The sequence below is a fragment of the Chelonoidis abingdonii genome, chromosome 2 (genome assembly GCF_003597395.2).
Source record: "Chelonoidis abingdonii isolate Lonesome George chromosome 2, CheloAbing_2.0, whole genome shotgun sequence".
Lineage (NCBI taxonomy): Eukaryota > Metazoa > Chordata > Testudines > Testudinidae > Chelonoidis > Chelonoidis abingdonii.
The window spans coordinates 43,180,024-43,202,457 of NC_133770.1; the positions used below are offsets into that span (position 1 = coordinate 43,180,024).

Genomic DNA, 22,434 nt, shown 5'->3' on the forward strand with positions numbered 1-22,434 from the left:
AGAGAACATAGGATGAGGCCAAGGTCTCAGGATTGGGTCATATCTCATATGTGGGGATAAAGATTTTGGAGACCCTTTAGAAAACATTTCATGAGTGGGTGTGTGAAAACAAAACTGCCGTCTATGTAGCAATGAAAAGTAGCAATTGCCACCAAATGGAGCTGGTTGTTTAAGGTGTAACAAGTAGTCCAGGATAAGTGGTAGTGGAGCACGTGTTGCATTGACTTGGTGGCAGGCACACCAGCACTGAAATCTAATCCATTTGCGAACATAAAAGTGCGTCTAGTTGTGTGACGCCTGCTGTTCTAAAGTCTGTTTGACTGAGTCCGAACAGGTTATTTCCAGATCCCGGAACCACAAGGAGCCAGGCTTTGAGGTGGAACATCTGGGATTGAGATGGAGGATGTGTCTTGTGAAAGAAGACAGTGTTGGACGGAGAGAGATTGGTTAGCATACCATTCTGTGACGGAGGTAAGTATACCAGACCTGTTGTGGACACGTTGTAGCTATAAGTATGACATGAGCTCGGTCCTCCTGTGTCTTGTGAAGTACTCAGAATAGGAGGGGAAAGGGAGGAAAGGCATAGAAGAAGTGGTGCTTCACATGTGATGAGGAATGCGTATTCCAAAGATCTGTGTCTCAGTCCCATTCTAGAGCAGAATTGAGGACAGCAGACATTTTGCGGTGTGGCAAAAAGATATATGGTGGGGCATTCCCATCATTTGAAGATGGATTGAAAAGAGCTCGCATATCCAGTTCCCACTCATGATTATGGGAGAGTCTCCTGCTCAGTGCATTTGCAGTGATGTTCTAATGTCCAGGGAGGTATGTGGCTGAAATGCTAATATGTTAGATACAACAGTTCCACAGTTTGAGGGCTTCAGAGCATAAAGAGTGGTACCTCACTCTGCTTTGCCTATTGATGTAAAAAATGCAGGAAAGATTGTCCGTCATGACTCTGATAGTATGATGTTCAGGTGGAGGGAAGAAATATCAGCAGGCACTGCAGACTGCCCATTGTTTTAGGAGCCTGATGTGTCGGCTGGATTTGGTTAATGACAATCTACCCTACACTGTGTGATTATGAAGATGCATTCCCCAACCAATTAGGAAGGGATCTAGGTTAAGACTACGTTGGATCAAGGTTGTTAGGATCAAGGTTAAGACTACGTTTATGTCATGGAGGTCATGGAATCTGTGACTTCCAGAGACTCCTATGACATTCTCTGCTTCAGCCCCAGAGCTGCAAGACTCTGGAGCTGACAGCCAGTGGGCCCCTGGCAGGGTTCCAGCAATAGGCGACAGCAGCAACATGAGGCCCCCTGTAAAGTTCCAGGGACAGGTGACAGACTCCGGAGGGGGCCCTCCTCAGGGTTCCAGCAACAGCCTAAAGCGGGAAGAGGGGGAGACCTCAGGTGAGCAGCTGGTGTGTCCTGTTTTCTCTTTGGGAAATATGGTCATCCTGCAGCTCCTGTTTGCTCCATGGTTTTCCCCCAGCCACCACTGTGGTGGGGGAAACCATGGAGCAAATGTCACAGATAAACATGGAAGCCGTGACCTGTTTATTGCCCATGACCTGTCCATGACTTTTACAAAAAATAACCATGACAAAATCTTAGATTTAATCATGGTCGGTGGTGGTGGGAGGAAAGGAACTCCAACACTGACATTATTGGGCTGCATCTTTCAAAGCAGTGAGTACTTCGACTCGTGTTGGCATGGATAAGAGTTTGTGGAGGCTGAGTTTGTGGGGGAGACATACAGTATGAAGCCATGTCTGAAGATGTTGCATATGTAGCCCTGCATGTCTGGCCATGAAAGCGGTCACTGCCTTGTGGCCTAGAAGTTGGAGACACGTTCTGGCAGAGATCTGGGGGCAGATCCTTATGCTGGATACCAGATCTAGTATGGCCAAGAATCTGTGAAGTGGTAGGAAGGTTCTGGCTTGTATGGTATCCAAATGCACACTGATGATTTCCAGGTGTTGTACCAGCATTAAAGGGGACTTTTCTAGGTTCACGAGAAGGTCTACCTTCATAAACAGTTCCATTGTTACGTGGACAGTTCAGAGAGTGTTGATCTCAGATGGGGCCTTGAGGAGACAGGTATCCAAGTATGGAAAGATGACAATACCTTATTTCATTAGGTAGGCAGTGACTACCACAAGAACCTTGGAGAACACCCAATGGGCCATCGACAGTCCAACATGCAGTACCTTGTACTGGTAGTGGTCATCACCCATGTTGAGTCAGAGAAATAACATGTGGGCAGGGTGTACTGTGATATGAAAGTATGCATCTCCGACATCAAGAGCTGAGAACCAGTCCCCCTGTACCAGTACTGGGATAATAGTGGAGAGGGTAACCATCTTGAAGTTATAGTTTGACAAACTTGTTTAGACTGTGAAGGTCCAAGATAGGTTGCCAGCCGCCAGGTTTTTTCTGGATCAGGAAATAATGAGAGTAAAAACCCTGAGTTGGAAAGGGACTGGTTCTATGGCTCCCAGTTGCAGAAGATGATTTACTTCTCCCCGTAGGTTTGTGTGAGGGGTCTTTAAAGAGGGATGGGGCTGGTGGAGTGGGATGGATAGGAAGGGGATGGAGCATCGTTTGATTATCTCTAGAACCCACTTGAACAAGGTGATTAGTCTACATGCTGGGAAAAACGGAGCTAGATGTTCGCCAAATTGTTGGAACGTCAAAGTTGGTGGAGATGACTGAAAAAGAGTGGAGAGGCTTCTCAGGGCCTCGATCACACCTTCAAAATTGTTTTGGTCAGGATGCCTGAGAGGTAGCCCCTAAGAAGTCGGTTGTCTATGTTTGGAGGGAGGCCTTTGTTTTCAGTGCTGGATGTCATAGTGCCATTGAGGAGTATACTGCAGTGGTCAAGATCGCAGGGAGGAGATGATACTTTTCAGGACACCTTTTTGGCGCTGTTATGTAGATGCAGAAAGATCAGAGGGCGAGTTCAGGAGTCTTTAAAGGAATTCAGGGAATCATCTGTGTGCTACAAGAATATTTTTGACCCTCAAAAGGTAAGTCTTCCACCATGGTTCAAACCTCCTTAGGAAAACCCGATTGGTGGAGCCATGATGTCCGTCTCATGACTACAGCAGTTGCAATGCATTAGGTGGCGGTATCTGACAAGTCTAACGAGGCTTGTAGAGCTGTAGAGCCTCGCAGTTAGAAATTTGAAATTGGAGCATGGCTGATGAACGTGTGTGTCCATATAAATCCAGGTGTTTCCAATCTGTCTGGATGACTAGAATAGGATTGTACTGATAGCCCCCCTCTTGCACTACACCGATCACCAGAGAATTTGAGATGCAAGAACAGAAATTCTGCATCCTTCACTGGGCCATAATATTTTTTGTTGGCACATTTTCAAGTCCGAGGAATGGGTGCTGGAGTCTGCCAGAGCATTTTTGCAGAATTAAGAGCTTTATTGATTGGTAGTGCCATCTTGGAAGACGACGATGTATGGAAGATATCAAGCATCTTATGCTTCTGGTCCTTGATTTCCTCCAAAGGAATCTGCAGGGAGTCTGACATCCTGCAGAATAAATCTTGAAAATGTCTGAAGTCATCGAAAATTGTAGAGGGTGGAGGCATGATAGCCTCATCAGGGAAGGAGGAGGAAAAATGTAATGCTGGTGCAGCTTCCTCCTCCTCAGTTGGTACCAGTGGAAGTTCAGCCCAGAGGATGAGAGACCGATGGAGAAGGGAGAAGTGTAGGTCTCTGGCTTTGCTCCATGGAAGGTTTCCTGAATTGTGCCCTGTACCTGACCCAAGGGTCCCAATATGGCCAGTATGAAAGGAGTGGTTGCATCTGTGGTGGTCTGTATCAAGACTCTAGACCACATATAGATTGTGCATAGTGAAGATCAGTAACTGAAAGTTGTCTGGAACACGAGGGTGTGATGAAGCTCTCCTCTGCATCGCTGGGGAAGGGAGGTGCCATCTTCAGGAGACAAAGGGAGGAGTGTCGTGAGTTTGGAGGTGGTGGTGGAATCGAGGAGGGAGGGAAGAGGAAGAGGTCACGCTGAAGTAGAGGTGACTCAGTAGCATCAGATACCAGCAGGTCTTTAGGGTATCAGAAGTCTTGCAGAGGGGGGAAAAAAAACCCAAACACATCATCAGTGCCAGCGTACAACTCAGTGCCAAAGGAGGGATGTGTTTTCTCTGCAGAGTCAGTAGATGGAGCCAGAGACTTGGCTGGTGCAGATGACTTGGCCAGTGCCAACACTTTCAATGGTGCCAAGGGCTTGCTCAGTGTTAAAAAGGACAATGGTGCTGGCAGTTTTGCTGGTGCCATAGCTCCTGAAGTCAGCCTGCATCAATCTCCAGAGCTGAAAGATGGTGCCGAGGGCTGTGGGTCTGCCTGGTTAGGGTCTTTAGACTGTTTCTTCATCTTGGTATTGGAAGTACTTGGACGGGCCCTGGAGCTATGTCCCATCAGATGATGTCTAGGCAACTGACCTCACAGGAGATGGCATTCTGGTGGGCTGTGCCTCAAAGTATGAGGAAGGAGCCCACTTCTTTTCATCCGAGTGAAAGAGAGACTAGTTTCTCTTTGAGGGACATGGAGAGTGAGGATCAGCAGTTGAGAACCTCACGGGGAGAGTCTGAGCCTGGGTCCGATGCAAGTTACAGTCATTTCTCCATGAGAAGTTTTAATCAAATGGCCCAATCCTTTTTGACTCTGTCCATCAGAACACTGTGGAAGTAGGAACACTTATGGGATGTGTCCCTCTCCTAGAAAGTGAACACACTGCAGCTGGCTGGCAGTTATTGGGAAGGCAGCCCTGCAAGAGATGCACCTCTTAAACCCAGGGGATTCGTGCATAAGGGTGAGGGAAAAAAGCGTTCCAGTTAGGAATGGCGGGAAGTAGAAGAACCGAAACCTAAGCTATGAATAACTTTAAAGGTAAAGTTAAAAACAACAAAAAAATTGTTTTTAACTAGAAGAAAGGAAAAGAAGAAAAAAAACTAACTATACTACAACTAACAGGTAAGACACTATCTACTGAGGGAACAGGAGAAGCAGACTGTGCTGCAGATTCTGTCCCAGACCAAAGGTGGTAGAGAAGGAACTGGGGGCAGTCGGCCTGCACATTATTATATAATATGTCCTGCTCACAGCATGGGATGGGGGAGGTGTACATGTGCAGTCCAACAGGCACTGCTGATGAAGATCTCTGATCCCATGTGCAGAGGGCGCTGCTGCACCTACAAGTAGAGCTCCCAGAGGTATAACACTTGAAGAAGATACAAAGGTGATCAGTGAAGATGCAGTTGAGGGAGGAGTTGCCTACCATCCAGTTCATCAATCACTGAAGATAAAAGTAGTTGGAGGAACAATATCCTCCATCCAGAGCTCAGAGAGATTAAATGACTTGCATAAGGCCAGTAAGTATGTCAGTAGCAAACCACAATTAGAACTAGAGTTCCTGACACGTCACACTTCACTCATTCTTTTAGACCACACATTACCCCTTTCAAATGAGAAAGCAACTGACTTTACTATGATTTTTGTTATTTTATACTTTGCTGCTTTTTTTCTTTAAGCAGAGATTGATGTTGATTTTACCCAAAACGTGCAGACTCTCACTGGCAGATCTTCTTTAGACCCTAAAAGATGTGGAATACATTTTCATTTAATATTATTCAAATCACGCTTCTTACATACAACTTAGTTGAAATGTTCTCTTATATATTTTGTATATAAAAACAAACAAAATATACATGCTACCACATGTTGTGCTGTATAATAAACCTCCTCCTCCTCCTCCAACATGTTTCATCCCTAAACTGAGTGGTCTTGTATTCACTCTCCATGTCAATTAAATTCTAGGAACAAAGGAATCATCAGACTGGATCAGACCCGAGGTCCATCTAGCCCATCTCGTCCCTAAGATTGACTACGTATAGATGTTTCAGAGGAAAGGTGTAAGAGACTTGGAGTAGGCAAATGCAGGATGTTGCCCACATTAGGTCTCACCCTGATCTCCAACAGTTAGATTGGCTTTAGTCCTGAAAGCATGAAGTTTAGTATCCCTTCCAAAATTTAGTCTCTCTGCTGAGACTTCCAAGAGGGGTCCCAATTAACATCAACTGTAATTGTGTTTTGTGTGACAATGTAGATACTTGTCCACTAGGTATTAGACTGACAAACTCATTTAACATAGAACATAAAGCCTCTAAATTGGGAATTACTGTGTGTCACTGCCATCCTGGGCTGGATTCAAAATAGCCTTTTCTACAATAGGCATTTCTCTAATAATAATTTACTACTTTGGCAACAGTGGTGGGAGTGCTAGTGTAGACAATGCACTGGCCCCCTGAAGCATTTTAAGTATTGCATTATGTGGACCTGCTTTGAGCAGCATAGATTATGCTTAGAAAACACCAGTAGTGCCTGAAGCCATATCTATACAAGCTCTGACCACTGCTACCACAGGTGAAGCTGACTTGAAAATACTAACGGTGAGATATGTTTGACAAGGAAGCATAGTGTAGACACACCCTTCAGTGACCTAGAGGCAAAAAGCAGAAAATCATACTCCTATCACATTTTGTTTGCTATGAACATTGTAACCAAACAATCACTCCTGTATTCCCAGACATTTTCTTCCTTTTAAAAAATAGTTTCACATGAATAAAGGCAAAAAAACATTTATGGTTGTTAAGCTGCAAGTAGTATTGGTTATTGACTTGTAAACTGATGTGCGGTGTATGAACAGAATGTCCAGAAATACTGTCGCTTTCATTTGCACTTTATCACCATAAAATATTTATACCGTATGCCTTACAGAAAACAAATGGTATGCAACATACTTGAAATATGGTAACATACAATGAGTTACCTGGATTTTAACTCAGGGAATTTGATCACAGCTGAAAAACGTAGTGTAACAATACTATTTTTCCCTATATGCAATATGCAAAAAACTGAGTTTGGACATTTAAGTTAGTGCGTGTGTCCACGAGATCTCTCTGGTTCATTTCAAAGTATTTCCTTTCTTGAGCATTTTAAACTATGAAATGCATAAAATAACTTTGCAACATAATGTACTAAATGCTTTGAATTTAATATTCTACATTCATACCAAAAACAATTAACAGTTTTTACAAAGTGTTATTTACTAAATTACACTCTTCTACAACAGTGCAATCCATGTACATATGCCAACATTAAGTGGAATTTAAAAAATAAAAGAGTACTTGACTACTGCATATACTCTAATAAAACCAAGACAGACTTTAACATTCTCTTTTCTATGAGAGACAAGTTATTCAGCTTTCCAGAAGTACATGCAGGAGAGAGGAATGGAAAAGAAATCTGCTGCCACCTTCAGGCTGAGACAGCAGGAAGAAAATGAGCTTTGGACCTGCAGCTATACATTCCTAAACCAGCCAGCTGAATGTTTCTCAGACTCAAAGAGAGCCTAATATATCAATGAACTTTTTAAAACAATTTTCTTGTGTTTTTCATATATTAAAGTGAAAAGCTCAAATATCAAGGCTTTTTTTTCATGTCTTGGACATTGTACTTTATAATATACACATTGAAGTGATCAGTATTTTTAATAGTTGCAATAGGGACAATAGGCACAACTCTATTGTGAAGCTGGTCAGTTGTATAAAGACTGAACAACAGTAAAAATGAGTCTACCTACTGCTATTCATTGCAAAATTAGCATGAGATGGAAAAAAAACTTGAGTGAAATAAAACTCAAGAAAAACTTAAAGGAGACATTTTCCTTCTCTGCTCCTAAAAATGGATACATGCTGCTTTCTCTGGAAGTAAGTACCACACGGAAGCCAGGTAGCTGCTGTAACACATATGGTTATCGCCCATCTGCCTGTAAAACCCAGCAGACTGGGGAAGGAGGTTAAAACCAATATAAGTGAAGATTAGACAGAAATCTTTGAAAGCCAAGTGAAAATAGTTAAGAATCAAGTGAATGAACTTAAAGAAACACAGTTTTTCTTTAAACATTGTGGTAGGGAGGTTGATTTTAGGCTGGAGAGCTCATTTCTTATATTAGCTCTCCAGCCTAAAATCAACGTTCCTACCACCTGAGAATCATGGGTCAATCTCAGACAGATAATCAAAGATAGCTCTTATTATAAGCAGAGTTCTCTATTTTGCACATAACTTGAAATATTTGCAATTACAGATAGAATTCTCTGAAGTTCTGGTGACCCAAACTCATTTTCGTTTCAGAAATCAAAGGTAATATCCACAAAGAAACTATATTGTGGAAGACAGTGCACTGCTGCAAGACTTTCGAAAAAGATTCAATGATCCTTATATTATTGTCTTTTAAGCCTCCTTTCTACTTTATTTGGGCTTAATTACACTATACTAATAGTGTATATCGCTACAGTAGCTGTATTCCAACGGGTAACACTAAATACTTATATACAGAGGCACCAATAGCTAGTATGGCCGGGGCATACATTGATCCAATCCTGAAGCTAGATGGTGGCAAACTCTGGTAGTAGTCTCCTCCATAACATCAATGTAGCAATCTTTTCAGTTTGGACTACATCTTAGTTTTCTTCTCTGGAAAAATCAATTTCCTTGAGATGTATTTTTGTTGTGCCTATGTGCACTGAACTGATAGACATGGACAAAATGTCTATAAAATGAAGTGAATAGAATCATTTAGGAGAACTTGCTCCTGTTGGTCACAGAAAGCAAAGCACTACAACACCCTATCTAAAAAGTCAGATAACAGTTTTTCTAGTCCTTCATGAACATGGATTTTTTAAAAAACACTTTAGCAATACACCCAGAATTTATATGCAAAGAAATCAAGACATTCAAAGAAATCAGCTTTCTATAGTGTAATGTGTAATATGGTAGATAATATTTTTGAGGGAACCAGACTTTTGAACAGCCTGACTTGCTGACATTTAAAATCTCAGCTTTAACTTTTCTCCAGAGAAACTGTAGAGAGACACATTCTTTTCATTCACATTTCACACAGGAAGACAAACCAAGAAATGTGAAACTGCTCTGGATATAGTACATGGCAGATTTAGGACTCCAAAGGGGTGACAGCAACAAAGTATCAATAGTGGGATTCACAAGTGGAATATATTAAAAATAACTAGCAGGAACTAGTTTGAACTGAAGGGCAGTGGCTAAGTAATTTGTAGGAAAGGAAAGGAGGTTGAATAAGAAAGTTAGTGTAATAAAGGTCTCCAGCATGTTACAAATATTAGCTAATCACTGAAAAGTCTATCCTGAGGAAGAGAAAATATAACCAATTTAGGACACTGTGGAGAGAAGCAAGAGGTAATGGTAAACATAAGAAGTGTGATGTGAGCTTAACAGACAATCATGTTTGCAAAGAGGTTTTAGCTGGAAGCGTACCAGTTTTATTCTTATAGGAAATGTTTAAAGCTATTACTAAGTTTGATAGGCAAAGTCAAAAGCTTAGAATTCTACTTAAGAATATTGCAAGTGACATGAAAAGGGAGATGAGGCAATAGGAACGTTGGTAAAGAATGACATGATCCTGCTGAATCAGTCATCTAATGCAGTGGTTCTCAAACTTGGGCCGCCGCTTATTCAGGGAAAGAGCCTGGTGGGCCGGGCCAGTTTGTTTACCTGCTGCATCTGAAGGTTCGGCTGATCATGGCTCCCATTGGCTGAGGTTTGCTGCTCCAGGCCAATGGGGGATGCGGGAAGCGACGCAGGACGAGGGACATCCTGGCTGCCCTTCCTGCAGCCCTCATTGCCCTGCAGTGGCAAACCGCGGCCAGTGGGAGCCACAGTCAGCCGAACCACTGCATTAGAGGACTGATTCAGCAGGATCATGTCATTCTTTACCAATATTCCTATTGCCTCATCTCCCTTTTCATGTCACTTGCGGACGCGGCAGGTAAAGAAACCGGCCCGACCCACCAGGGGCTTTCCCTGAGCAAGTGGCAGCCCAAGTTTGAGAACCACTGATCTAATGTGCCACAGTTTTACACCACAATCTGTGCAGCAGTTTAGGACAAAATATATGATTCTGAGTTGTTCACAAAACATGTTATTACAAAATTTAGATAAGGACAATGATGTTAACAGTAAAAGAAATGGAGAAAGATAAGAACTTAGGAGGCAAGGAGGAGACACTGGTAGAGTTTAGAGTGACAGATCCCATTTTGGAAAATAGTTTTGCAAAACTATACAGGGGATGAAGTGCATACTTGGCCAGAAGCTATTTTAGATTTAAACCTTAAAAGTGAATAAATATGCATGATACATAAAGTGGAAGATGGGACCATCTAAGATGCATATAATAGATTTTAAATGCTCAGTAAATATGAAGCACACACACAAACACAGACTTGCATTAAAAGTTTTCAGAATAGATCTGTCTAGATTTTCCAATGTATGAAAATTCTAATGCAAAATAGATAATCTTAGAGAAAAATGGATAAATTTAAATTGAGACGAGAAAAAAAAGACAAAAGATGTCAGATGTGCTACAGATTTTATGAAAAAAGAATAGTATCAGTATCAGCAAGAGCCACAATAAAAATCTAGTTTTGCTGGGCCGTACAGAATTCCACTGGTGCTTAGTAGTTACAAAAGCCGTAGGCCTTTATTTAGGAATGTACTTAAGCATTTGCCTAACTTTAAGCATATGAGCAGTTCTGCTAAAGTCAGTGGAACTATCTTCATGGTTAAAATTAGGCACAGGCTTACTTAAATATGTTCTTGAATCAGGACCTAAGGAAACATGAATTAGAAGGGGTTTTTTGTTTGTGTAGAAATTCAACTCCTCTTCATTTCTCTCCTTTTGGAATAAATTGTCCAGTACACACAGAGGGTAGCCCATAATCCTAGTTGTATGCTTTCATCTGTAAGGTAGAAAAGATTCCAAGACATTGTTTTATGTTCCACCTTAAATCCCACAAACATACCTGGCTATACTAAGAAGTCATGACTTATGGGGATAATTAGACTGCTGGAGAGAAAATATAAGAAATAGCTAACTACAGTAGTTTCAGTAACTGAAAAGAATATCGTTAAGCTGCAATGCAGTAGGTTGGGGTTTGCAACCATCTTGTTTAGTATTTATGCAATCTATTTGGTTGACAGCATTCACAGGCAAGATACAGACCAATGTTTGCTAATGATAGCAAACCTGAAGACATGGCAAATAAGTATGAACACTACAAACAGATTCAGAAAATACTGGATAGTCAAAGTAATTGAGCAATAACATGCGTACAAGAATGAAACTTAAGAAGAAATACATAAAAATAGAAAATAAATATTAAATTAACCAGTTATGGCATGTATGCTAACCAAAACCAGAATGTGGGTTTTATATTGAGAGATCTATAAAGCTACCTACTCAAAATAGGCCCCATTAAAAAAAGGCAAACAGGATGCTAGGATGCATCAACAGAAATAGAATACAAATCAAAACAAACATTCTCTTGTAGAAGATGCATTGATTAGACCCCTCTAAAATGATTTATTCAGTTACTGTTACCCTTTCACTGAGTTTATGAGTGGCATACAGAGAGTTTCATGCCCCAAAGAGTGAGAGACAGGACAACCTGTGTAAGTTTACATCACTGCAGAACAGAATGTAAAATGATCTAGACTTTTAACCAAATTATGAAGAGTTTTGAGAAAGTGAAATGAGAAACTATTCATACTAGAGAAGGAATTAAATAAACAACAAGGCATCAGACAACTAAAAATTAGGAAATTAAGAAGAGACGTTGGATTAAGGCTGAAATGTTTTGTGTAATAACACTACACAGAACAATTTTGCTAAGCAGGGCCACAAGAGTTAAAATAAAAATGTAAAGGTTTGCTCAGCCAAGTGACTATCTCTGTCCACAATTCTTTGTGTGTGATCTAAATAATTACAAGAGTCATGAATAATGTAGTGTATTCATGTTTTTGTTCCAGTTTAAAAATTCCATTCATTCCTATCCAAACTCAGTTTCTCTGTCTTTGGTGTAATCTTCACCAATACACACAATACAGTTCAGAACCCTAGTTATACAAGGCTAGTATGGAAAAGTACATCATTATATGCTTTGAACAATAAGTTGTAAGATTCTGGTCAGTTTCATGGTCCCATGATATGTTTAGCAGCCTGTAAAATCGGTGTTTTAAATAATTATTATTCTAAAACAGAATCATCATTTGCTGTGACCTCACCAGACCATTTAAAATGTTAACTAGTTTACTTTGGTGGATAATGCCAGCTAATAGTACTGCAGATACAGGAAGTCATGATATACTTAAATTCAATTCACAATGAATGAAACCTACATGTAGTTAAGTTTGGAAATTAACATAGACCTTAGCATGTAAATATTAACCATGATATGCAGATTTAAGCATTTTCCTGCATTGCAAAAGGATATCACATCCTTTACAAAACTAGGTACAACTGTGAAACATGGTCATCTGTTCATGATTAAAATAAAACAGTAATGTAAAATATTTTAACAGTGTGTTAAATATATTCACATGATCACCATAGCTATTTCAAAATGGCCACTATTGCAAACACACACTATTATATACATAACATTTATGTCACAAAAGTTTGCAAGTTGAGTTTTCACAGATTAGCCAATTTTACCAGACATAAATAATATTGTACCAATTTTAGGCCTTTTAAAAGGAATTAAATGTCCTAAATATTTTTGTTCCGCTGCAAAATTAAAAAAAATCCTAAAAAGTCAGTGCAAATTGAATCATTGAACCTGTTCACCAGGGTAGATTCCTATTAAACTGAGGATAAACAATGTTTAAGAGATTAAAGGAAGAAGCTTATAACATTGTCAACTGCATTTAGCAGAGGTTAGAGAAGATTAGGAATCAGAAGTCCTGGGTCTTATAGTAGTGCCTTCTGGGAGTAAGAATGTGGTTGTGGTGGCGGCGGTTGTTGACTGCCTGCTGGTGGAGGCAGAGACGAAGATGCTAAGTTATAGTTTGGCACCTGGGACACACTAGTTCCAGCATTCTGGTAAGCAGCAACATCAACAGCAGCAGGAGGTGGACTGTACATTGAAGCCTGATTGGAATATGTGCTTCCAGGAAGAGAGCTGACCATTGCACTGAGAGAAAGGGAAATGAAACATTGTATAAGAAAGAAGATAGGAAACAAGTCAATAGGACAGCAAAATTAATGCAAGTTTTTTAGATGTATTACATATGTATGAAAAGCACCTCTCCTGGGCTCCATTTCAAAGAAAATCTTGACAATGTTCCTGCTCCCTCCCAAGCTTCATATTAATATATTTAACTCTGGATTATAAATCTATGCTTTTATTTTCTATCGTATATAAACACATGACTCAAGTCCTATTTCTATTCTGTTAACAAAAAGTTACATATTGTAACTGGTAATACACATTATGCAAAGAATGCACAAGCTTTACCAACACGTATATTTGTCACATCACATCGTCTAATATAAGTAATTTAAGTAAGGAAAAATGAATACTTTAAAAATAATTCATGGCAGATATCTTTCCCAACCTACTTTAAAACAACGTTACTGTAGAAAGCCAAAAATTAACCTCAATAAAAGGATGAATTTAAGTCCAGCTTTTGACCCTGTATAGGCTGCTCTCTAGATACTTCCTCTACAGAGACCCACTTTCCAATCCCCTTGCATCTGGGTAAATGAACAAGCCTCGCTGACTTTGCAAAATCTACTTAACCCTTTTCCAATATGATCAGTACCTGCCAACATGGCGAGGTGTCTGAAGCAAAGGAAGGGCAATCATCCCTAATGGCACTCATCATACTTTGTGTTTTAGAACGTACTAGAAACCAGTCAGAGCAGCAGTATATTTGCATGAAGCTGCCTTGCATGTTGTATATATTCAGTGACCATGGTTATTTGGAACTCAGCCATGCCCTGGTTTCTTCACATTGTTTTTGTGTAAAGAGCACAAGACACAACAAGTGTTTCACAATCAGTAACGTTGTTTTGTGTACAAAGTTCATACAATTGCTAAAAATACTTTTGTTATCTAAACATCAGTAAGTACACACTGGAAGTGACTGCACTGTGGAGTCCAGTCAATTATGACTAAAATAAAGGTTGTCCAAAAACAAATTTCTCCTTAAAAGTCAGTCCTAGTTATTTAGAATGAAATTTAAGTTTATTTAGAATAGGTAAATATTAGAATTACTTAGCATAAGATGTCTGAGCTGCCTGACTAGGCAGTCCTGAGCTTGCCGATTGAGGAACTGTGCCTTGGTTGAGAGAAGGAAGTTGCTCTTGGGGAAGATTATAGCCTTGAATATGGCCCATTTGCGCACTTCCTGCCACCAAATATGTACTACTTTGAGGCTGCCCTGGGTAAACCTTAAAAAAATAAAGAAAAGATGGTCATAGATAAAATACAGGAACATATTATTGCTACTTAGTTAATTGCTCAGTTCAGAATCTAAAGAAAAGTCTCTCAAGCCTCTGCCCACAAAAAGCTGTGTATTTAAAAGCAACTTGACTAATTTGCACTGTGTGATAATGTTCTAACAAACAGTGGAGAGTATTATGATTGTACCATAAATCTGCTCTTTCTCAAAAAGGAAAATAAGACTCCAGTACTCTAGGAAATTATTTGAGACACTATATACCAATAGGAGTCAGTCATTAAAATTTAAAAAATATATTTTGTAATGGTGGTAATTCAAAATATTACTGTAGTTTTTTCCTTTTGAATAAAAGTTAAAAATTTCAACTGTTTATCAGACAACTGTCAGTGTAGGGCAACTATGGTCTAGCAATATGGTGTTGGCTTTCCTTTTGTATGCAGCTGCTAACTGCAAATTCAAAGGTAATATTTTCTTATTTTTAGCTAACATTTTCATGTAAGTAATTGCTGAGGCTGTCATTGGGATGTTATGTGAATGGGAGGGGAGGTGGTCTGCTAGACAAAATTCCATCTGGAAATAAGGCATAACTTTACTGAGTATAATTAGCCAACAGACCAGTTTACCAAATATTAGGTTCTCCATCTCTTGATGTTCTTATATCAAGACTAGATGAGTTTCTAAAAAAAAATGTTTTAGTTCAAACAAATTATTTGGCCTACTGCAGGGATAACTAGGTGAAACTCTATAGTCTGTTATGTACAAGATCAGGGTAGCTGACTATAATGGTCTTAAGATCTATGAATCTGAGGCACTCACTCTATTAACACACATGACACAATGAAAGAGTGCAAGAACTCCTCATTCCGGGAATGAAGGTGTTTTCCTAGCTTCTTTAGGCCTTTATAGTGACTCCTCTCCATCCCAAAAGTCTTGCATTTCTTCTGAGGTTCGATATATGCCTGTTTGCAAGGCAGCTAAATCATTTGCTATGGGTGTCTGCTGAACTTGATTACATGTAGGTGCAGAGACTCAGGATTTCTAATGATTTGTTCTAATGTCACTATGCAAAGAAAAGGCAGTTGTCGGAAGACACCACAGATAAATGGATAGGTTTCATTATGAAAGTAAAAGAACCAATTCTGCCGGTAATGTTTTCCCAGAACCACAGTGGTGGGAAATACAGAAGTTCATTAGCTGGCTCATATTTTCAGACTTCATTTAAAACATGAACCAACCCTTCTCTCTGATGTTTAGGAAAATCTTTAGAAGTGACCAAATATATAAAAGGCAATTAAGACATTGCACAGCTTGAAATACTTGACATCTCTGATATTTTCATAAACTGGAAAATAAAATGGTAATTGTGTATTAGAACAATTACAATGGCTAACATGTATCAGAGAGGTAGCTGTGTTAGTCTGGATCTGTAAAAAGCAAGAGTCCTATGGCACCTTATAGACTAACAGACATATTGGAACATAAGCTTTTATGGGTGAATACCCACTTTGTCAGACGCATAGCTAACATGTTTATAAGGACTTTAGAAATCTCTTAGTGTATGATCTGAATGGAAGTATGAACTAAAAGAGCTACAAGACAGTTGACTAAGGAGAATGAATAGAGCCTTCTACATTTGAGAACCAAAAAACTGAGTGATGAACTGCTGTTTACATAGTAAGTGGCAAGTAGCGTACACATAGCTACAGGCCACAGCAAAAAGCAGGCTGTGTCCACACTGCAGTGTGTAGTTTCATGTGTGGGTGAAAAGCTCTGGTCAGGGGGAGACAGCAGGGAAAAGCTTCACTAGCTTCCTGCTATCAGAGCCTTTCATTGCAATGAGGAAAGGCTTCAGCAGCTGGGAGCTGCTATAGTCTTTTCGCGCTGCCAGAATCTTTCCCTTGAGGGGAAGAGGGGCTCCAGCATCAGAGTGCTGGCAGAGCATTCCCCTCAGCTTCCCCACTGGCTCCCCTCACCTGAGACTTCCCTTGCTGCCAGAGACTTTTCCTACTCCAGTAGCAGAATACTATAAACCACTATTTTTAGTGGTGTAGAGAAGGAAGCACAGCTGGAGCATGTCAAGAGCACATGGGGTATGTCCTTGCATACATACAGATGTGTCTTTACTCTACGCACCTAAGCCGTACCTCACCACCTACACTGCTATTTATCGCCATGCTGGGGGGCTACGACCTCTACATGCTACTGCCAAAAAGCATGCAGATATACCTTAAGTGTAGTGCTACCCACGTAATTCTGTAATTTAAGACCAACTCCTACACAGGGTTTGGGGAAAGGAAGACAATAGAAGAGGTTGTTTGTGATGGAAAGAACATATGGTTTAACTTAAACTTTACTGTGGCTGGTTATTTTTTGTCTTGGTGTGAAGGAACTGCTGGCTTTCCTTTTGTTCATTTTATTTTCACACTGATACCAGGGGCACAGGATAAGCACTTTTTTGGTAAATTTTATAAATTGAAATAAACAAAACAGAGCTAAATTAAGTCAGAATCTGTCATAGAAAATCTTTTCAAAGCCTGCAACTGAACATGAACAAGTTTAAAGGTTTTCTTTATTTTTGTGTTGTCTCTTATATAAACAGTGTTCTGTTTAAATACAACTATAATTTGTATTTGACTGCTAATGCTGGGAACATAGTAGTTTAGTTCTGGAGACGACAAAACATCCTCACCTCAGGAAAAAAGATTAACTAGTCTAAAGGTAACTAGGGAAATAAGGGAGAGGCTGTAGATTCTGTCCATAGAGGGTACCAAAGAAAATAGATAAGGGTCACTTGCTTGCATAGAATATACACTCAGACAACAGGGCTTCCAAGTTTCTGTGATCTGCTGCTTTAAAAAGTTACTGTATATTCATTTTACTGCTGTAAGACAATTTTCTCTTATAGTGGCTAACTTTGTACAATGATTAGTCGTAGTGCATCACTGATAACTTACAAGGCAGCTTAGCCATAATCAGCTCAATAAATATTCAATATATTAGATATATCATTAGGGTTGGAAGGGACTTCAAGAGATCCTCTAGTCCAACCCCCCTGCCCAAAGCAGGACCAATCCCCAAATGGCCCCCTCAAGGATTGAACTCACAACCCTGGGTTTAGCAGGCCAATGCTCAAACCACTGAGATATTCCAGGTCTTTAAAAATCAAATATGTACCTGAGAGCCAGAAACACCAGAAGACTGCATATAATAATGTTGGTTTGGTAGTTTTGCATACATGGAATACATTGGATCTTCGTTCATCAACTTGGTATACAATGAAAGAGCCTCCATGACCTTAACATTGAGCTCTGAAAGTTCTGAATGTTTCCTGGAATAATTAATAATATTTTAATGTAAACTGAAGTTCCCTTTTACAGAAATACCTTCATATCTCATCTATGAGATCATATGACTTACTGTACATTTTAGCTATTTATACTGAACTGGGTAATATGGTGGATCTGTACATGATGAGGTACCATAGCAAACTACTCTTACTGCATGGGAAATGAAGCCTGGACACACTGATCAAGTGTTATAACTTCAACTAGTAGTCAGAAATATTAATTCTTCATCAAGTAGACAAGCAAGAAATTTTAATTAGTTACTCCTGAGTACAAGCAGGAGATGCAATATTTCAGCATTCTAAAGTTAGCAAAAGAAATCATTCACACTAAAAGTACTAGCACTCCTTTGAGAGAAAATCCCCTCAGTCATCTTCCCATGAGGAACACTGCTATTATTTATATTACCATACTGCCAAGGGGCCATAATCATGGAGCAGGACCTTATTAACTATATGTACTTTCTCTGGTACATATTATACTGAAAGTACTTATAGCAAGCCATAATGTAAACGATTGGTACTTTTGCTATTATTTCTAAAGAGTCTGAGCCTTAATAATCAGTATCAGCATATATATGTACTTTCTTACCTATCAATATCTTCCAGCTTTTCATCAATGAGAGGTCCCATTTGGTGGCATATTGCTAGGAGAAAATTAAATATATATAATCAGAATCATGAAGATTTCAGTTGTTTGTACTGAAAATCAGAAAGGAAACATTGTTGCAAATGCTTTTTTTTAAAAAAAATAGCTACTTGAAATATTTAGACATCAAAATAAATTTCTAAGATCATAAATACAATTTAACTTGTGATTCAAAAAAGCTAGAGTAAAAGTTGGTTATGTACCCTTTTTTTATTAAAGATTGAGGCTTAGCTTCTCCAAGTTAGATTTTGGAAACTGGGAAGCAACAAAACCCAGCATAAATCCCCCTCTCCCCCTTACATTTTTAAGGAAGTGGAATAACTCAAGAAGGTTTTGCAGTTCTCACTGTTTCTTCATAGTACTATAACCCTGGAATTTGTATAAAGAAGGCAATTCTGTGATAGTCAATAGATATTAATAGACTGTTGCAAAAATATTATGAATATATATAAAATACCACCTAGCTCTTATTTTTCACTAGATCTCAAAAGCACTTTACACAGGAGGTAAATATTATCACCACTTTACAGATGAAGAAAATTGAGAACAGAGGTGAAATCGCTTGCCCAAGGTAACCCAGCAGACTAGTGACAGAAAAAATTAGTCGTTAGCCTCTAGCCTCTGACTTTCTATAAATATACCAAGTTATTTTTGCAAGTTTAAAAAAGAATGGTTACCTACAGTAACTGTGCTTCTTCAAGGTGTGTTGTACACATGGATTCCACTCTTGGTGCAAATGAGCCCTCTGTGCACAAGACTGGGATCTTGGCTAGCAGCATCCACTGGGGCCAGGCCTGCATCCTGTATGGCTCAAGCCCTATTCCTCCCCCACAACCGGTGGCATAAAGCAGAGCAGGCCCAGTCCCTGAGTTTCTCCACCCATACAGAATCCCAGAGGAGTACAAATCCATAAGTAGTGGGGAAGGAGGGTGAGTCATGGAATTTAAGTGGACGACATGTCTCCAAGAATCACAGTCACTGTCAGGAAAGTAATCATTCTTTCTTCAAGTGATTGTCCATTCTTGGTGACCAACAACCAGGTATCTGTTTGCTTGGAGGTAGGTAATGGGAGTCCTGCTTCAACCGTGACCGCAGAACAGCTCAACCAAAGTGGGCATTTGATCTGGAAACCTCTATTAAAGAACAATGTCTTGTAAAAGTGTGAACTATGCTCCATGTTGCTGGGCTAAAGATTTCAGAAACAGGGACATTCTTCAAAAAGGCAGCAGAGGCTGCTTGGCTAGATGGATCTAACCTGGCTAGTAATCTCAGAGGATACTGTCTGACTGAGCGGTGGGCAACCTGCAGCGTATCAAGGTAATCTGCTCGCAGGCTGCAAGACAGCTTGTTTACATTGACCACCCATAGACATGGCTGCCTGCAGCTTCCAGTGGCCGCGGTTCTCCGTTCCCTGCCAATGGGAGCTGCGGGAAGTGTCACGAGCCTCAGGGACGTGCTGGCTGCCACTTCCCGCAGGTTGCTCACTGCTGGTTTGACTCATAAGCCTCTCTACAAAGGCCATAAACAGTCTAGGTGCATTCCTGAATAATTTTTTCCTGTCACTGTAAAAAGACAGTGACCTTAGTATACCAAGTGCCTGAAGTGTAGTTTCCCCTAACAGTGAATGAGGCTTAGAGAAGAAAACTGGGAGACAAGTATGTGGGTTCACATAGAATTCTGAAATATTCTTGGGCAGGAACTTGGGATGAGGATGGAGAGAAACTTTGTTCTTATGAAATACTGTAAGGAGTACCTACAACGAGGGCTTGAATTTTGCCTACCCTCTAACCTGATGTAATGGCCACTAAAAGTCTGTCCTCATAGAGAGGTGAAACAGACACATATTACTAAGAGTTCGAAGTGTGTGAGTGTGTGTGCGCGCGCGGGGGCGGGGGGTGCGCGGTGGGCAGGACACATCCATCAACTATATTGAAGTCCCTAGAGTGAGAGATCTCCCAAACAGGGAGAAAAAACATGAATGAGGACCTTACAGTGAAGGGAGGGAAAAACACAGTATAACCTTGGATGGAAGAGTGATGTGCAGACATTTCTGCTGGATGGACCTGTATAGTTTCAGGGCCAAGAAGCATTCCAATATTACTGAAATGGGTGCTGTCAAGGGAGACAGCTGGTGCTGAGATGTACAAATAGGAAATCTCTTCTATTTAGCTTTATAAATCGGTTGGACTGATGCTTTCCTGCTTTGGAGCACAATGTTCTGAATTTCAGCTGAACAGCTTCCTTCAGTGAATGTCATCTAGCCAGCATTCAGGCTAAGGGAGTCAGATTTTGCATCTGGATACAGCCATTGTTCTGTGAGACTATGTCCGGCAGAGCAGGCAAGGTGGCTGGGCTGAAAGAGAGTCATCAGATCCAAGTGCCAGAACCGCTTAGTCCATGCTGGCACTATCAATCATCCGTGCTGGGTCCTGCCTTACTTGTTTTACTGGTGTGGGGGAAAACAAACCTATTTCTTTGTATCCCCACTTGTGAAAATTTTCTACAGGACTGAGTCTTTCTGAGACCCCTCATGGTTGTCTGAAAACTGTCTACTGAGTTGATTTTGAAAGGTGTTGGGAAGCCTAGGAAGATGTAGAGCCACTGGTTTGATCTGATTTGGAATGCACCAACTCCAGAGTTGCATGACTTCCTGACAGAGTGGGGATGATCTCACTCCACCTTTTCTGATGATAAAGCATAGTTGCGGTGCTGTCTGTCAGAAATTGGATTGCGGATCCCAGGAAAAGAGAGAGAAAAGCTTTGCTCAGGCAGATGGCTCTGAACTCTAGGGCACTTATGTGGAGTCATGTATATTGAGGAGACCCTGAACATGAAGGTGATCTACATGAACCCCATCACCACTCTTGGTAGGTAGAGGTGTAGAGAAATTTTTTTGCCACCAGCAGAACAAAGAGAGGACTTCTTGTAGAACTGTGATCAGATCCATGTGTCACTTGCTTGGTATATATATCAATTTCAACCACCCTTGCATGCAATGTAGGTGAAGTGCATCATGTAAGTGCATGAGACCATGAGTCTCAGCAGTTTGAGGCCTGATTTCACTGATGTTCTTGGATGAGCTTCAAGTTAGTTGATGAGGTTCACTATAGTTTGGAATCTTTCCTGTGAAAGGTAAACTCTCCCTGACCTAGAATCTAATACTGCTCCTATGAACTCTATGCTTCTAGTCGGAGTAACTATGTAGGGTATTGAGAGAAGAGCTTTAAGGTTTTTGAATCAAGTTGGTCACCTGTTGGTGTGATCTTCCTCATGACATCAGCCAGTTGTTGAAGTATTATTAGACCTGGATCTCTGGTCTCCTTAAATTAGCTGCCACAATGGCCAAACACTTGGTGTATAATCTTGGTGCAGCGGAAAGATCTTTGGGCAGGACCCACTGTAGGGAAGATGTTCTTACGTGTAATTGGAGGTATTTTCTGCAGGCTGGATGAACGAATGTGGAAATAAGCATCTTGCAGGTCAAGAGCCACGAACAGTCTTGAGAACCTTAAAATGGAATTATGGAGGCTAGTCAACATCCTGAACTTAAAACAGTGGATGAATCTGAGACATTAAAGGTCTGTGAAGGAATGTCATCTCCCTTTCTTCTCTGGGATGAGAAATTTTAAGGGCACCTCCTCCACTGCTCCCGGTTGTAGAAGGGAATCAACTGCTAGCTTTAATACTATCTTTTGAGAAGAGGTCCTGAAAAAAGAGACAAGAAAGTAGTGAGAAAAAGGTAGAAAGGAACTGGAACTGGACAGAATACTCCTTTACAATCTCCAGGGCCCACTGGTTTGAGGTGATCCCAGTCTAGGCTTCTTGAAATAAGAGGCAGCTACCAAGAGGAGTAGGAAGAAAAAGATCCCTGAATGGTCCTGTCAGGCTCTTGACATTGGCATCAAACCTGCTGTCTGGTGGAAGCCACAGATTATGGGGCAGAAGAGGATGAGGCAGAGGGTTATGTCTGGTTGAGTCTCTGTGTCTTCTCCTTGGCAGCAACAAGGTCCTCTGGGGACTGACGATAGTATCAGGTAGAAAAAGAAGACTGCGTGAAGGAAGATTATTG

General features: G+C 40.5%; 1 protein-coding gene across 2 annotated transcripts in view; it reads right to left on the minus strand.

The window, feature by feature from the left end:
• Positions 1-11,056: 11,056 nt before the first annotated feature.
• Positions 11,057-22,434, minus strand: part of STAM (signal transducing adaptor molecule) — an 84,592-nt gene continuing 73,214 nt past the window's right edge. For both annotated transcript variants that reach the window (XM_032782891.2, XM_075062311.1), the window contains 4 exons: positions 18,309-18,363; positions 17,548-17,701; positions 14,187-14,362; positions 11,057-13,100 (listed from right to left, as the gene is read on the minus strand). In XM_032782891.2, the coding sequence (XP_032638782.1) occupies positions 12,878-13,100; positions 14,187-14,362; positions 17,548-17,701; positions 18,309-18,363 (608 nt within the window). In that variant the 3' untranslated portion in view covers positions 11,057-12,877. The remainder of the gene's footprint in view (positions 13,101-14,186; positions 14,363-17,547; positions 17,702-18,308; positions 18,364-22,434) is intronic.